Genomic DNA, 17,681 nt, shown 5'->3' with positions numbered 1-17,681 from the left:
ACATAGCTTATGTGTAGATGGAGCTTCTCTTCTTGCTCTCTATTTGAAAAGAACGTAACCCTCCCGTAACGCACGTCTGAAGCTGCTCAGACAGACTTGTTTGACTGTCACATCATCACAAAAGAACAGAAGAACAAGTCAGCAACAACTTCTTCAACAGTTTACAGAGGACGGCGGGCAGCCTTGGCTGGCGCTTGCAGACTATTTAATCAACAAGCATGAATAACTCTGAATGCACAACCCTCCCTAAACTGTGTAATGGTAGATCTGAGTGTCTTATGAATCATTTCCAGGGGTTTTAGAGGGCCGGGTTCATTTTTTTATTTTATTTTGCTGCACGGGGAAATGCAGAATTAAACACTGAATTACAGACGAACACTGAACAGACCTGTCAAACAAATGCTCAAACCCTATTCAGGGTATGGGGAAATTTAAAGATTTTGATCAAAGTTAACCCCAGTTTTGATACACGAATCAGGCATAACATTATGACCACCTTCCTAATATTGTGTAGGTCTCCCTTGTGCCTCCTAAACAGTCGTGACTCGTCAGAGAATGGACATGGGCCTTCTGAGGGTGTCCTGTGGTGTCTGGCAACAGGATGTTGTTAGTGGGGGCTTTTGAGGGGAGGAGCCTCTGTGGATCATCCCACAGATACTTGATCAGTTTGGGATCTAGTGAATTTGGACGGGGCCACACAGAACAGCACTGATGTCTCACAGCAAGAAGGTTCTGGGTTCAAATCAATCGGCCAGAGGACAAGCGGTTACAGAAAATTAGTGAATGAATTTGGAGATAGATTTGGGATCTAGTGAATCTGGAGGCCAGGTCAACACCTTGTCCTGTTTTTTCTAAAGTGTTTTTTTGTGTGTGTCTGTGTCAGGCTGCATCCTGCTGGGGATGGCTGCTGCCATCAAGGAGTGTCATTGCTATGGGGTGGGTGTGCCTGGTCTGGTCTAGGTGGGTGCTACATGTCTAAGTAACATCCGCCCGAATGAATGCCAGGTCCAAAAGTTTCCCAGCAGAACACTGAATTGCCACAAGATGGTCAGTGTTATTAACGTATCGCGCCAGTGGTCTTAATGTTTTGCCTGATCAGTCTTTAATCATATTATTTATATAAAAGAAAAATGTGAGTGAAGCTTTGATTATGAAAGGCACTCAGTTCCCCTTTTCCTTTATGCTTTGTTACCATGAGCCTCTGCCAAACTGTCCTAGCGACAAACTGTGGTGAACAGTGTCCTCTTGCAGTAAGAATCAGAACAACTTAAAACTCAGGGTGGAAGTGTTCTACTTAAAAAAATAAATCAGAATAAAAGCTGAATAAGAGCTCATTGTATAGCTCTAAGAATAAATGTACGAAGGTTGTATGAATCAAGGACATTGGGCAATATTGTACAGATAATGTTTTATTAAACAAGCTGTGAGTAAGTGATTCACTCTGTAAAATAATGCTTGAAAGGTTCGTTTGATAAGAATGATTCATTCACTTATTCAGAGTCTTTGCGCTGACTCTGGATTTCCTAAGAAAAATAACAGATGTTTGAAGATAACCGCGTTTTTTGACAGCTCCATCGGCTCAAATTGTTTTTTTTATTATTCTTTTATTTTCGCCTCCTCCATCGAGCCTGAAGATGTCAGGTGTGAGGAAGATAATTAACCTCTGAAATGTGACTCACACGGCGACGGTAGCTGAAGGGAAAAATGTCCTGACGTGTCATAATTTACCAAAGCATTTTGATTAGTTTAATTGTGCCAGGCGGTTTAATTTAGCATGATATATATATATATATATATAAAAAAACACCTGAGGAATGTAAAACAGTTGAGCAGCTGTTCACCTGATTTACAATATGAGGCCAAGGCAAAAGTCTGCCTTGCAGAGTCAGAATTTCCCTAGTGGACCTCTTTTATTAGACCTTATTACATTTTATAAATCTGACAATAGGTTTTGCAACACACACGTTTGTATAGCTGTCAATCGTCATTAGATGAATGCAGACCTGACCAGCTGGGTCTTGCCTCCGTTGCCTTCGTTGCTGCCTCTTTCTTCGACTTTCAACTGTCCAAACACATCCAGGTGAGATGAATCGAAATCCACAGTGTGTGTGAACACGCTCCGTGGATTTTAGCCTCTCACCTACTCCGCCGTGTGCTCTGCCTCTTTGCCCAGTGCACACAAAGGTTCAGCTTTTCATCCTCCTTAAGGGAGAACTGAAGCTGGATAAACAGGCGCTGGATACAAAGAAGGGGGAATCCCGCTGTGCCTTCTGTTCTGCACCGTTCGGCGACTGAACCATGTGCAGTCGACATCTGTAAAGTTCTGATGTTTCCTATAACACGTGTGCTCGTATAAAAGAGGCTGCAAATAATAATCAACCCTTGCTTCATACCTTTTTTTGTTGGATTTCACCCTGAAACCTGAAAATACTGCAGCTAGTGAGCAATCAGGTGTGAATTTAGCACCCCTCGCAAAAGAAATAAACAGACTTTACTTCCTCAGAACATTGAGGAAGGGACATCTGCCCCGAAAACTGCTGGAGTCTTTCTACCACTGCTCAATAGAAATCACTTTAACATACTGTATAACTGTCTGGTTTGGGAACTGTTCAGCGGCTGACAAAAAAACTCTCCATAGGGTAATAAAAACTGCAAAGGGCATCATTGGTGTCCCACTGCCACCTCTGGGGGACATTTACCAGTCCAGATGCCGCAGCAGGGCCTGTAACATTAAAGTAAAAGACACCACACATCCTTTCCATCACCTGTTCACTCTGCTGTCCCCTCTGTAAGTCGGTACAGGACACTTAAGACACGCACAGTCGGACTCAAGAACATCACCGCGCCGGACTCTGTTTCCCCTCTGCCCAGCCCCTCTGCAAAGTCGTCTTCAGTGTCACTTTAGACTAAGCACTTTATATTTATAATGAGTGAGTGGGTGAGGCAGGAAGCGTAAGGGCTTGTGGATGGGGAACCTATGGGCTCGGGGAAGGTGGTGTAATTTATATTACTGTTTCTTTCTTTGTGTCTTCTAAGGAGAGCCATCGTCATTTCGTTGTATGGGACATGCAATGACAATGACGCCTCTCTTTGTTATTATGAACCATTATTAAGTTCAATGGGCTTGATTTCCTCTTATTCTTTTTTTCCCAGTGGCCCGTAAGCATAATTTCAATCCATTTTAGGTGTAAAAAATAGACTCCTGTGACTTTCTGACCACATATTCTCAAATATATGGATGCCTCATTGGGTTTAGGGTTTTACCTTATCATTTCAACAAAGAGAGAGAAAAAAGAAAGTCAATTATTTTTGCTGGCATTCATCTGTGAGGATTTATCAGCGTGTCAGTGGCTGTGGATTAGAGGCTTTCTTAATCTGTCCATCTGAAAGGGGTTCCTGGAGTTCGCCCCTCATATGACAGCCTCTTTAAGATGTTTTTTCCCCTTGTAGCCCAACCTACGTGCATCTTAGAGAAGCTTATATTGAGCTTTCAGTCAGAATTTTTGTGCAGATGCAGTAAAAGTGCGCGTGCTCACAACAAAAAATTTTTATACTTTATGCAGTATTAATATTTTTATTGGGTATTGATGTGTACATCCTTGGAAAGAATTTAAAATCAATTATATAATTAATGAAACAAATATTTACACAGAGCTTAAACGGGAATTACCATTTTTTTTACAACCTGGACCTTATTTCTGGCATAAAATACGATTGTTTACTCACCCATATAACTTTTGTGTAATTTGTAGTCATTCGGAAGATATTTAGATGCAGCAGAGCGCCGCGTATATCCATATAGTGGGAGTGACTGGGGCACCGAAACGCAGCCTCTAAATAACGCATTATCTGACGCGAAACTCGTTCATTTCACCAATATTTTGTTATGATACGCTAGTGCTATTCCCTGTTGAGGGAACAAAGTTGTCGTCCACAACCTCAGAATCGGAAAAATATTCAGCCATGCTGCAAAAAAATAGTAGTAGCAAATTACAGGTAAACAAGCCGCGCTCAGAGATGACATCATCCAGGTTAGTAGGTCAATCTACAGACCCCGGATGATAATAACAGATAACGGACTCAACGGGGAATAGCACTAGCGTATCATAACAAAATATTGGTGAAATGAACGAGTTTCACTGCAGATAATGCGTTATTTAGAGGCTGCGTTTCGGTGCCCCAGTCACTCCCACTATATGGATATACGCGGATCAAAATATCGTCCGAACGACTCCAAATGACACCAAGGTTATATGGGTGAGTAAACGATCGTATTTTATGCCAGAAATAAGGTCCAGGTTGTAAAAAGCGGTAATTCCCCCTTAAAGATACGTCTTCAAAATGTGCTATACATGTAGAAAATATAAGACAATAAAAGGAATTAAGAAATATGAGATCTAAATAAATAGAAGCCTACAAAATATGAATTGGTATTCAATGACCTATCACTGTTCAAATGTAATGTAGTTTGACAGCTCTGTGCAAGTAAGACACGTTTTTTTTCCCCCTTGCTCACCCTGCACTCACTCTCTGTCTTTAACAAACTAATTCTCTTCCTTTAGCCTAGGTATGGAGCACGATGGCCAGGGGAATCGTTGCGCCGACGAGACAAGTATGGGCAGCATCATGGCGCCACTCGTCCAAGCAGCTTTCCATCGCTACCACTGGTCACGTTGCAGCAAGCAGGAGCTCAACAGATACATCCAGTGCGTTCCGCCTCTCCTACTCCATTACTTCTCACTTTCTCTCGGCCCCGTGAGGCTTTAACGCCGTGAGGCTGTTATGTGTTATTGATTTGCCTTCGTGTGGCCTGTCCGCCGAAGATCTCACGTGTGACTGTTATCATTCTCGTATTTTCCTCAGCTCCTACGACTGCCTGCTGGATGATCCCTTTGAGCATAAGTGGCCCAAGCTTCCCGAGCTGCCCGGAATAAATTATTCGATGGACGAGCAGTGTCGCTTTGATTTTGGTGTCGGTTATAAAATGTGCACGGCCGTAAGTGCTTCACTGCCAGATTGTTGACTTATTAACTGGAGTTATGTGCTTGTTCACATCTACATAGCATTACAAGACCAAGTAAAATGGTAGCTATTAGACCTTTTAAGAGGGGCTCAGACTTGAGGAGTTCAGTCAAGTTCACGCCGTCCAAGTAGGAAACTAGTCTGGAACGGTCAGCTCTGTGCTGAAGATCGGCCCGGATTGTCTGGTAATGTGAGGGTTTACAGATGCGCTACCACTGGTGAACCTCCCAAACCACTCGCACAGTCACAGAGGAATATTTAAGACATCAAATCTGGAAGATTACGTCAGTACTTTCAAAACAACCAAAGATAGAGCTACAAGGATGCAGAGCAGCTGGTATAATATGGATAATATAGCCCTAATATATACTACTGCTGGCAGGTATTAAAACTGAAAGCTTAAATCCAACTCCCAGTTCCCACTGAAAAATAGACAATCTGTATACCATTTTCTCATCCACACAAAAAAGTCTCTTCATCTTCTTTTTGTTTGTTCGGCGGTTGGTAAACCAGCCTGCAGGTGCATTACCGCCGCCACCTGCTGGACTGGAGTGTGGATCAGTAGGTTTCCAGCGAGTTGCTTTTTATTTGCATTCACTTTCCCATCAGATCACATGGAGTGGATGCATTCAATGCTCCAAGAACTTACACAATAATCTCAGTAGTATCTTGTAATATGTGTTGCGCAGTGTGTGATGCTATATGATTTCCATATCGGGTAGGATTATACGACTCCCATGGTCTGAGCCCATATATATGTATGAGTGGCTGATAGGGATTAACTGCAAGACTGGATTTTGAATGTGTTATTTTCCACTTTTGCAAAATCTCAAGCTCAAAGCTGCTCTTTCCTTTCTGTAGTTTCGAACCTACGACCCTTGCAAGCAGCTGTGGTGCAGCCACCCCGACAACCAGTACTTCTGTAAAACCAAAAAAGGTCCTCCAGTGGATGGGACGGAGTGTGCACCGGGAAAGGTAAGAAACGCCTCTGAATCAAGTTTAGTTTTTCTTTTTATGTGCAATAATCTCAAAGTGGAATTTTTCTGAAGGTCAGAGGCAGAGGGAACTTTAGAAAGCCTGTAATGGTTTGAAAGTAATTGACTGTCATTAGCGTGGACATTTTGAGCTTTCTTTCTTTCTTTCCTTCCGTCTTTTCATCTGTCGTATTTTTAGTGGTGCTTCAAGGGCCATTGCATCTGGAGGTCCAGCCAGGAGCCTCAGGGCCACGATGGGAGCTGGGGCTCCTGGTCAAAGTTTGGCTCCTGCTCCAGAACGTGTGGAGGTGGAATTCGCTCCCGCAGCAGGCAGTGCAACAACCCTCCGTGAGTGCTGCACACAGAGAGAAAAAAAAATAATTCTGGGTGGTAGACATAAAAAAAAGAAAAGAAAAGAAACAGAGCACAGTCTGAAAATAAATTGGCTTCTCATCCAGTGGCAAAATAGTTTTATATGATATGTGGGTTCATCCAACAGATGATGACATACTGTAAAAGTGTGAATGCGGAGCTGGAGAGCAGGCTCAGTTTCAGATCCAGCTCTGGCTTTGATGGAGTTGAAAATGTTCAGGAGATGGAGCTACTGTCTGCGTCTTGTTTTTATACTTTTTATACTAAAACTTTAATGTGATGACATTTTCACTTGAGTTAGAGCAGAGCGTAGTATTAATTAAACGAAAACGCAAGTGAGTCTGGAGTCTGGACTCTGGAGGAAGTATGGTCGGGTCATTGACATTGTAACCCCGGGAAGATAGCAGCAGTTTAGCCAGTGCAAGGAAGTGGGAAGACATTGTCCATATTTGTACAGTCTATTACTCAAAGTCACTCAACTTCCATTTTTTAATTCAATCAGGCTCAATTGTCAATTTTCTGCAAGTACAAATCAGTAGCTCTCTCTGCAAAATAATACGCTGTGACAAACTAGGTCGTGCTGTACTGGGTTATTATGTTATATGTCTGATTTGTCGCCATAGAAAAGGCCCTGGTGTAACTAATATCAGTAATTATATGCGGATGCTTCTGTTTCTCTAAAGTCTTGGCGTTATTCATGCTGGCTCTCTGTCACACGGTTATGGCTTACAAAGACGTTTGTATATAATGGAGCTGCTATCAAAGTTTCATTTACGCGTTGTGTTTCAACAAGTTCAACAATTGCCCATTGTGTAATTAATTCCGTAAATCCAGACATCTGATATTAGCAGCTCAAACGTATGGTAGATAAAACTCTAGTATTAAAACGTCTTTTATTAAAAACAACCAAACACATTCGTCTTCATAAAGTTTGTACAGCACATATGAGCCAATGGGATACATGTGAAGCTGCAAAAGCATATGGTCACGTGGCTTCAGGCCAGTCAAGAGAAACCAATCTTATATATATCCATATGCACCGATCAGCCATAACATTAAAACCACTGACGGGAGAAGTGAATAGCATTGAACATATTGTGACAATTCAGTGTTCTGCTGGGAAAGTTTTGGACCTGGCATTCATTCATGTGGATGTTACTTAGACATGTAGCACCCACCTAGACCAGACCAGACCAGACACCCCGACCCCATAGCAATGACACTCCTTGATGGCAGCAGCCATCCACAGCAGGATGCAGCCTGACACAGACACACACACAAAAACGCTTTAGGAACAACTCAAAACAGAACAAGGTGTTGACCTGGCCTCCAAATTCACTAGATCCCAAACTGATCAAGTATCTGTGGGATCAAAGGCCCCCCCACTAACAACATTCTGTTACCAGACACCACAGGACACCCTCAGAAGGTCCATGTCCATTCTCTGATGAGCCACAAGTGTTTTGGAGGCACAAGGGAGACCTACACAATATTAGGAAGGTGGTCATAATGTTATGCCTGATCGGTGTATGTAACCTATATTAAGAATAATGAGCAGCAGTAGGAGTGATGCTATGCTTGAGGTGTTCATGCAAAAGTTTGTTGTATGCAAAATTTTCGATGCCACTATAAAACCAGTGATTTTCATATTAAATTTTGCAAATGTAAAAAAAAAAAAAAATAGAATTTGAATGTTTAACTTTTAATGAAGTTTGGTCTGTAGACAGTTTCCATGTTAAATGAGGAATATCTAGTTTAACATACTTTTGACACTGAGATGCTTTTGTGTCTTTCCCATTACGATGATGAAAGGAGTCTTATTGACATTGTGTTTTTGTCAACATTCAGTCCTGCCTACGGTGGCCGAGACTGCCCCGGCTCTGCCTATGACTACCAGATGTGCAACACAGAGGAGTGTGCTGGCCCTTACGAGGACTTCCGTGCCCAGCAGTGCGTCCAGAGAAGCAACAAATACCACAAAAACATCAAGCACACCTGGCTGCCGTATGAACATCCAGATGGTAAGTCTGCAAAAGAGGGAGGCGAAGTTGGCTCTCCTTTTCAGAGGTGAGCTTGAAAGTTTTACGCAAAGCAGAAAACAGACGGGCAGGAGCAGCCGTTCACACGCACGCTTAGATTCACGTGGGTGTTATCGGGACCTCTGAGGCCCGCAAAGACGTCTGGGAGGAATCAAAGTGTGTATGAGTTTGTGTTTGTGTGTTTGCAGAGGCCCGCAAGTGTGAGCTGAGCTGCAAGTCAAAGGAAACAGGAGAGGTGGTGTTCATGAACCAGGTGATGCATGATGGGACGCGATGCAGCTACACAGACCCCTTCAGTGTGTGCGCTCGAGGAGAGTGTCTGGTAAGAGTTTCATTGCATCTGACGGGATTGGCTTTCAGACAAGATTCAGATTGCACATATGCACAGTGAAAACAGCAGTTTAGACCGTACAGTGAAATTCTTACTTTGCAGGTCTCTCTTACTAACAACACTCGATAAATAAAAGAAATAGAAAACCTGCAAAAAAGTACAGATGTAAAAAAGACTGCAAATGCTAAATTAAATGCTGCACACAGTTTTTATTTTGTCTCAGGATTCACCTTGGACGTAAACTCGAAACTTGTAACACATTGCTGCAGGACAGTGTTTTGGCTGCACGTCCTGGATCTTATGTCTGGGCATGTTTCCATTATGCATCATCATAAAAGCGGGCACCATCTGAGCCAGATGTGTTCTCCCCGTGGCGTCGTTTTCCCAGCAGAGTAATCTCAGTGTGCACAAAAGTCAGACGCAGCAGTGCACTGATTTGATTGACTGCCTTTTCCCCTCCTCTCCCCCGTCTCACAGCATGTGGGCTGCGACAAGGAGGTCGGCTCTTACAAACAAGAGGACAAATGTGGAGTGTGTGAGGGGGACAACTCCCACTGCCGCACCGTGAAACTGACGCTCACCAAGACCCCCAAAAAGAACGGTAATTATCAGCCACGCGGTCACGGCCGGTGTTGAAACCGATGTCACAATCTCTGCAGTAAACTGCTAATTTAGTGTCCGTCGACTCCTCTGCATTAGACCGCACTCCATCCTCAAACGACGGCCCAAACTTATCTCGGTTCAGAAATAATTGGCTGCTTTAGAGCCAGACACACAAGAAGTGCCCGCTGCTTGCCTGGCCTCCAGCTCTACCATGCTGTGTCTCTTTGTCTCGTTAGGAATGCTGAAAATGTTCGACATCCCGATGGGAGCCCGCCACATCGTTATTGAAGAGAACGAGACCTCTCCTCATATAATTGGTGAGTGTTGCCGGAGTGTTGTTTGTGAATAGAGTTAGAGGTTACAGGTTTTTGGCGGTTATTTCCTTTGTGAAAAAAAGCTGCGTAATTTCATTAAATGCTTCAGACCAGATCCAAAGAAGTAAATATGAGGATAATTTTGCTAAAAAGATAAACTCTGCCTTCAGAGGTGTGATTATTGCAGTGGAAGTGAAAGGTAAGTAATACTCAGTATGTATATAATTCAAAACAGTGGATAAATTGGGAGGTGCAAAGCATAGACTGTATATAAAGATGGATGACGGAGCTGCTCCTCAAAAGTGAAGCCAAAGCAAGTAGAGCTCCCCCTGGTGACTGGCTGCAGTATAGGTCATAAGCTCCACCCCCTCCATGTTAGTGGATGGGACTTGGGCCAAACTAAAACACTAAAATACACGTCAAATTATTTATTTTTCAAGGATGGTTTCTGTTGTTTCTTCACACCTTTGGGACCATCTCCCTCCTGACATCTAAAACATAGACTCTCTTGAAATCCAGACTCAAAACTCATCTTTTTTAAAACAGCTTTGACCTGTTTTCTCTTTTATCTCATTTCTATCTACTTTTTTAATCTGATTTTTTATGTTTGATGTCTTATGCATTCTTGTTTGTTGTGTGACCTTGAGTGCTCTGAAAGGCGCCCACAAATAAATCGTATTATTGTGACTATTACTAATATGTCACGACTGAACATGCAGCTCCGCGGCGAGGAAGTAGATTTTGCAGCAGGAGGAGGTTGAGATGCTTCTGTTTTATTCTTACTTCCACTGACAGTTAATTCCCTTCCTCATAGCTACGTTTCAAGCATAAAAAGCACATATGTGCATGCTCAATATTTACTTTAAGAGAGTAAATGAAATGCCAGGACACTACATCTACAGCATAGGTGTTTAATTTAGTTTTACCCTTATTCGACTCCTTTGGCGCCGTGATACATCAAATATTTCTGCAGTCAATTTGAAATTTATTAGCAAAATTATTTTTATTTCATTATTATTTATTTATTTTTGCATTTGCTTTAACGCAGACTAATTTAAATTTGGCAGGTTGCACTAGAAGGATTAAAATAATCACCCTTGTACAGATGGAATAGGTGTTAGTCTGCTAATGGCTTCTACTGTAATGTACGTAGCTGAGTGGTTGGAGCGTGATGCACCGACGGAGGTATTGCAAGCGCAGTGCGTTCAACTGGCAGCGAAGCGCCGAGTGAAAATGAATGAGAAATCTTTAGATATTAGTCGCACGTTGAGAGACTCTTATCTTTCACCTTACAATGGCTCTTTGTTCGATTAAACTGGATGTGTCAGGACCTCTGTGGCAGTCGTCCAAACCCTCTCTCTTCTCTTTCCTCCACTATTTTCCTCTCTGGCTTTTATTAGCTCCTGGGAATAAGAGATGGCACACGACTTGGGAGGAATTAGTGTCGGGCTAACCGCAAAGGCAGACATCCCGAAATATAAACTGACACTTAGAGGAAAATCTTAAGAGTCGTTTGGTTGCGGGCGAGAGGGTTGACCTTGTGAATGAAAACTATATAAAATGTAAAAATGATTTCCCTGTACATATTCCTAAAACATTTTCTCATCCCTGACAGCTGTGAAGAATCAGGTTACTGGAAACTTCATACTTAACGCAAAAAGCGAAGATGCTGAATCAAAGACGTTCATCGAGAACGGTTTACAGTGGGAGTACTCCATCGACGGTCAGAAGGAGACTCTGAAAACAAGTGGTCCTTTGCATGAAGGCATTGTAGTTCTGGTGAGCTGGACTAAATTACATTATTATTTTTATTTTTTTGTGTTGAGCGTCCGTCGTTTATTCCTTTCAAGTTTCTCCAACAAACATTTGGTCGCTTTGTCGCAGGTCATCCCTCAGGAAGAAGATGCAAAAATTAGCCTGACGTACAAGTATATCATCCATGAGGACCTGCTGCCGCTCATCACCAACAACAACGTGCTTCTGGCCGAGCTGGACACGTACGAGTGGGCGCTGAAGAGCTGGTCTCAGTGCTCCAAACCCTGCGGGGGAGGTCAGTGAGTGTGTTCGGGGGGAAAAAAACAATCAGTTGAATCTGCAAATCGTAATTTTGTGATGTTTGCTTGAGCTGGAGCCTCACAGCAAGAAGGTTCTGGGTTCAAATCCATCGGCCGACTGGGCCTTTCTGTGTGGAGTTTGCATGTTCTCCCTGTGTCCCTGTGTCTCCCACCACCCAAAGACATACTCGTTAGGTTCATTGGTGATTCTAAATTGGCCGTAGGTGTGATAGACTGGAGACCTGTCCAGGGTGTACCCCACCTCTAATCCAGTGACAGCTGGGATAGGCTCCAGCCTCCCCGTGACCCTGCAGAAAACCGGTTATAGAAAATGAATGAATGAATGATTTAATTGGATAAAGCGTCATCTGTAGATCTTTTTTCTTGTTAGGATCAACAGCTCTAGTTCCTGTGAAGTGGCGTTTTTGTAATATTATGACACGCGACTTTGCCGGTAGATTCATAATGTGCACTTCTGTGTCACTCAGGCATACAGTACACAAAATACGGATGCAGGAGGAAGAGTGACAGTCGTCTGGTGCACCGCAACTTCTGCGAGACCAGCAAAAAACCCAAACCCATCCGCAAACGCTGCAATGTCCAAGAGTGCAGCCAGCCCACGTAAGTCGCCGCTGAGTGGTAATAACAGCTTTACAGCTCCGTGTGTCCACCTTGACATCGACTTTTGCCAATTTTGAGAGAATCTAAGAGCCAGTTCCAAGTAGCGGAGAAAAATGTATAATTGCCGTGCGAGTGGAAACCTTTTCAAAGAGCCCGCTGTGCTGACAGGTGGGTGGTGGACGAGTGGAGTCCCTGCAGTAAGACCTGCGGGAAGCTCGGCTACCAGACCAGGGTGGTGCAGTGCATGCAGGCGCTCCACAACGGCACCAACAGGCTCGTCCACAGCAAACACTGCACGGACGATCGTCCAGAGACCAGGAGAGCCTGTAACCACACCGTCTGCCCCGCCCAGTGGAGGACAGGGGCGTGGTCTCAAGTAAGATTTAACATATATATAAATACTATATGAGATATATGAGATTTACTCTTTATTAAACAAGTTGCACAACTGAGATTGAGAGTATATAGAAATTAGTTCTTACTGTTGAGGTATACACACAGATCCAGCATAACATTACGACCACTAACAGGAGAAGTAACATTAGGAAACGTTTGGACATGGCATTCGTGTGGATGTTACTTAGACATGTAGCACCCACCGAGACCAGACCAGGCACCCCCACCCCATAGCAAGGACACTCCTTGATCCCCAGGAGGATGCAGCCTAAACAAAAAAAACATGAAGAACAGCACAAGGTGTTGTGACCTGGCCTCCAAATTCACGAGATCCCAAATTGATCAAGTATCTGTGGGATGATCCACAGAGGCCCCTCCCCTCAAAGCCCCCCCCACTAACAACATCCTGTTGCCAGACACCACAGGACACCCTCAGAACATGTCCATTCTCTGATGAGTCACAACTGTTTTGCAGGCACAAGGGAGACCTGCACAATATTAGGAAGTTGGTCATAATGTTATGATCGATAAGTGCATTTAAATTCAAATTCATCTGTTTGTTTAAAAAGCTACAGGTGTGTAGAAGTAAGAATGGCTTAATTATTGGGACATGACGTGAAAATGAATTGAAGGGTTGTGGTTGTTAACTTCACGTTTCTGTAGCATGGAGACGTCTTTTAAGCTCAGAGTGACAAGGTTTGGGGAATAAGTGGCTGGGTGTAGTGTATGTCTCGAGGACATGAACACACATCAAAGCTGCGTCCTCACACTGCGTCTTTCTGTGCAGTGCTCGGTGACCTGCGGCGAAGGGATTCAGCAGCGGCAGGTGGTTTGCAAGGCCAGCGACAACACCATCGGGGAGTGCGAGGGCGAGAAGCCAGAGACGGTCCTTATTTGCAAACTGACTCCGTGTCCAGGTGAGATTTCACGCTCGCGTCGTTAGGGAACAGTGCGTCGGGGGATAGAAACCCGCATGAGAGTGCTTTTCATGATCGATGCGGGCAGACGCACACGTGGGCGGTTAACGTCTGCTGCATCCTGCACATTAGTCGTACTCCTCTAAGGCCAAATAAGGAAACGCCACTCAGTGCATGATGTTGAGGCGCTCAGGGGGAGTCCAAAGCCAAATCAGACTGAACATATTTGCCTCCTGAGTGTGTTTTGTGCATGCAGGCGTGCGTCACCTTGGACAAAAGCCAGGCTCACACTGTAGGCAAAACAATTTAAATGACATAAATGTTATGTAATTGACTATACTTTTAACAGACAGAGAAGCTTCTTAAAGGTCGTTCAGCTCTTATGTCTGCAGCAATGCCCTCCTACAGATGTGTTTTGTGCAAGAGCCACCGCAAAAATTGGGTTCCCCTGTGTTCTGTGAATACCACCAAGTCTTATTATAGGTTCCTAACAACACGGCTCTTGCAGTAGGAAAAGGTTGAGCTTTTCTTGGACCAGTTTTCATCCTGTGTTTTCTACTCCAGGGCAACCAGAGTCTTCTCTTGCTTCTCAAACGATGGAGAACTCAACTATGAAAGATGAAGCTGTGTACCAAAGGGCTCCTGAAAACCCTGTCCAGAAAATCTCTTCAAGTAAGTAATTTATGTCAGAGATTGATCACGCACACCAAATGCAATGTATGTGCAGTAGAACTGTTGCTTCTAGTGATGTTCTCTCTCCTGTCTTTGCTAGATGAGCCATGTCTAGGGGATAAATCAATTTTCTGTCAAATGGAGGTCCTGGCGCGTTATTGTTCCATCCCTGGATATTATAAGCTTTGTTGTGAGTCCTGCAACAAGAGGGAAACCCTCACCGCACATCCTGACTTCCCCGACACCGCTCAACCTGAGACCACCGTTCTATCTCATCCCGCCTCAATGAAGGCCCCTCTCGTCGTCACGACCCAGTCCCCGCCACAAACCACTAAAGCCATAAGCCGACGGCTCCGCTCCACCACCCCGGCGCCGGCCGCGGCTACCACTGCTCAAGCTTCACCATCGTCAGATGCTGCTCCGCCCCAGCGTCCTACCAGCGACTCCATCCTCAGCGCTGAGAAGGCCGATTCAGATGCGGGGCCTCTTCTACCTCCAGGGCCGCCACGACCCTCAGCGGACTCCAGTGGAGGTGCCTCTCAAGAGCACATTCCAAACAGCACTTTAGGCTCAGCTGCTGCTGCCAGGTCAAGAAGGGACAATTTAGGATCCGAGAGGGACTCGAGTCACAGAACCCTGTCCGCTCAGAAATGAGCAGCGAGCAACGTTGTGAACATGCTGCTCAGTGAGACAGTCACAAACATCAGCTTTGCAGTATCTGGTTCACTCAAAGTCTTGCTGCAGATAATTTCTTTTTTGTTTTTTTCATGCCAGTGAACTTAGACCAGACCAGTGACGGTTACCTCATCGAAAACCCCCGGAGCGATGATGTGCGTGCAGCGTCGCTCTGCCCTCTGTGCTTCAGAATATGAAACGGAAGAAAAAAAAGTAGTTGAAAAAAAAAAAACGAAGGTGCTGTAAACTAAAACGACTACAAGACGTGTTCAAAATGTGATGACTGCATTGCTACATTCATGTTTTTATCTGTGTACAGTTGTGTAAGCCTGTTCTTCTTTGTTTTGTTTTTTTCTCAAGTGCATTAGAACTACTATTGAACTTGTATTGTGAACATGAGAGGTCAGAGGCCATGGCTTCGGAGGCGCATGTGCCAGTTACGGAGTCTGGAGCGTGCCACCAGAATAATTAGTTCAGTTACTAATTAAATTTTAATTTAAATTCTGCTTTTGAAAGCCTATTATAAGTAAGGCTGGGCAATATTACGGCCGATTTTATTCGTTTTTTTATTTTTCTGAAGAATTCAAAACGAGTTTTTTACAACCTGGACCTTATTTCTACCATAAATTACGGTCGTTTACTCACCCTACTTAATAATCAACTCCGGACTCAACGGGGAATAGCACTAGCGTATCATAACAAAATATTGCTGAAATGAACGAGTTTCACGGCAGATAATACGTTATTTAGAGGCTGCGTCTCGGTGCCCCAGTCACTCCCACTATATGGATACACACGGCGCTCCACTGGATCTAAATATCTTCTGAATGACTCAAAATTACACCAAAGTTATATGGGTGAGTAAACGATCGTATTTTATGCCAGAAATCCAGGTTGTAAAAAACGGTAATTCCCCTTTAAGCGCTGTGTAAAAATTTGTTGCGTTATTTAGAGGCTGCGTCTCGGTGCCCCAGTCACTCCCAGTATATGGATATACACTGATGTAATTATTTCCTAAACGAGTGCAAATGACACAAAAGTTATATGGGTGAGTAAACGACCGTATTTTATGATACACTTAAGGTCCAGGTTGTAAAAAACAGTAGTTCCCCTTTAAAAGGAATATGTAATATTCAAGGTCTAGAAACGAGAACAATAACTTCTTAAGTGCCACTGCTAGGTAACTTGCGTAGCACCAGCAGTTTGAAGCAGTTTGTTCATTATAAAGCTAACGTAGACATGTCGGAAACTCAAAGGAAATTGGCTGGTGTTTTTTTTTTTTCAATGCTAACAAAACATTCATGCTATGGTTTCCATTTCCTCATAGTGTAAAACGATGACTATGACAGATACTTATGTGCAGTAACAGCAGCTCTGGCAGTTTCGCAGGTAATTTCTGATTCCATCCAATGTTTTCCTGTTTCAGCAGAAGCCCCCTACATTTCAGTTGTTGCTCTAAACTCTTAATTTGAAAAGCCCCCAGCAAAACAAGCGTTTTAAAGTCGTCATCTTGGGTTTCCGCTCATTTTTCAACCACATATTGTATGCTTCTTGTTTACTACCTTAGTAACTGATTGGAGTAAAGCATTTGAACGTTGTGTAATTATCCCAGTGGCACACTCCAGACTTCATAGTCATCACTCCTGGCAGGGAGCTTCGCGCCTTCTCTGCCCCACCCCTCCACCACCAACCCCCCATCGGTGCTCTTTTATCAATGTTGTTGTTGTTGTCCAAACCTAATATACCGGTGATTATCCTCACTGATAAAATAATCATGACTGTTTGCAAGCCAACCCCGCTGTAGCGTGCCCTCCGTCTGTCGACATGGAAGCCAGTGATTTAATGCTTTAACAAACAAAAAGACACGTTGTAATATTTCTTCTTTTTTTTTTTTTTTCAGATTATAATGTACATAGTGTAAATTTCAATTCACGAAACGACGCAATTGGAAAATCCAAGCAGGCGATGCTGTAAGTCTACAGGCCGTGGTTGGTTATGCTGTTACACCGTTACTGCGGCGCGGTTCATAACGTCATTTATTGTATAGTTCTTGTATATACGTACGTGAATGAAAGCTTTAAATGTTAATATTTATTGAATTTTTAAGTGGTATGGTGAAAAAAGTAAAAAGACATTTGAAAGAATGGAGATCCTTGTCAAGCTGTTTTATTTGACTATTTAACTGCTTCTCTTAAAGGTGGACAAGCGTGTAGCTAGTAAAGTGAACTTACACCGATCAGCCACAACATTAAAACCACTGACAGGAGAAGTAAATAACTTCGACCACCTTGTGACAACACTATGTTCTGCTGGGAAACTTTTGGACCTGGCATTCATTGGTGTGGATGTTACTTAGACATGTAGCACCCACCTAGACCAGACCAGACACCCCCACCCCATAGCAATGATACTCCTTGATGGCAGCAGCCATCCCCAGCAGGATGCAACTACATAAAACTTTAGGAACAACTCAAAAAAACATGAAGAAACAGAACAACGGCCTCCAAATTCACTAGATCCCAAACTGATCAAGTATCTGTGGGATGATCCACAGAGGCCCTTCCTCTCAAAGTTCCCCCACTAACACCACAGGACACCCTCAGAAGGCCCATGTCCATTCTCTGGTGAGTCACAACTGTTTTGGAGGCACAAGGGAGACCTACACAATATTAGGAAGGTGGTTATAACGTT

General features: G+C 43.6%; 1 protein-coding gene across 2 annotated transcripts in view; it reads left to right on the top strand.

Moving 5' to 3' along the window:
* Nucleotides 1-17,138, top strand: part of adamts14 (ADAM metallopeptidase with thrombospondin type 1 motif, 14) — a 48,563-nt gene extending 31,425 nt beyond the window's left edge. For both annotated transcript variants that reach the window (XM_084566969.1, XM_084566968.1), the window contains exons 8-22: nt 4,563-4,706; nt 4,864-4,996; nt 5,884-5,997; nt 6,196-6,344; nt 8,217-8,389; nt 8,596-8,729; nt 9,216-9,339; nt 9,578-9,658; nt 11,271-11,434; nt 11,540-11,705; nt 12,198-12,330; nt 12,499-12,706; nt 13,514-13,643; nt 14,208-14,315; nt 14,416-17,138. In XM_084566969.1, coding sequence (XP_084423095.1) covers nt 4,563-4,706; nt 4,864-4,996; nt 5,884-5,997; nt 6,196-6,344; nt 8,217-8,389; nt 8,596-8,729; nt 9,216-9,339; nt 9,578-9,658; nt 11,271-11,434; nt 11,540-11,705; nt 12,198-12,330; nt 12,499-12,706; nt 13,514-13,643; nt 14,208-14,315; nt 14,416-14,969 — 2,515 coding nt within the window. In that variant the 3' untranslated portion in view covers nt 14,970-17,138. The remainder of the gene's footprint in view (nt 1-4,562; nt 4,707-4,863; nt 4,997-5,883; nt 5,998-6,195; nt 6,345-8,216; nt 8,390-8,595; nt 8,730-9,215; nt 9,340-9,577; nt 9,659-11,270; nt 11,435-11,539; nt 11,706-12,197; nt 12,331-12,498; nt 12,707-13,513; nt 13,644-14,207; nt 14,316-14,415) is intronic.
* Nucleotides 17,139-17,681: the final 543 nt, after the last annotated feature.

This window comes from Chelon labrosus (assembly GCF_963514085.1).
Source record: "Chelon labrosus genome assembly, chromosome: 19".
Classification (NCBI taxonomy): Eukaryota; Metazoa; Chordata; class Actinopteri; order Mugiliformes; family Mugilidae; genus Chelon; species Chelon labrosus.
This window is presented reverse-complemented; position numbering and strand designations above follow the sequence as displayed.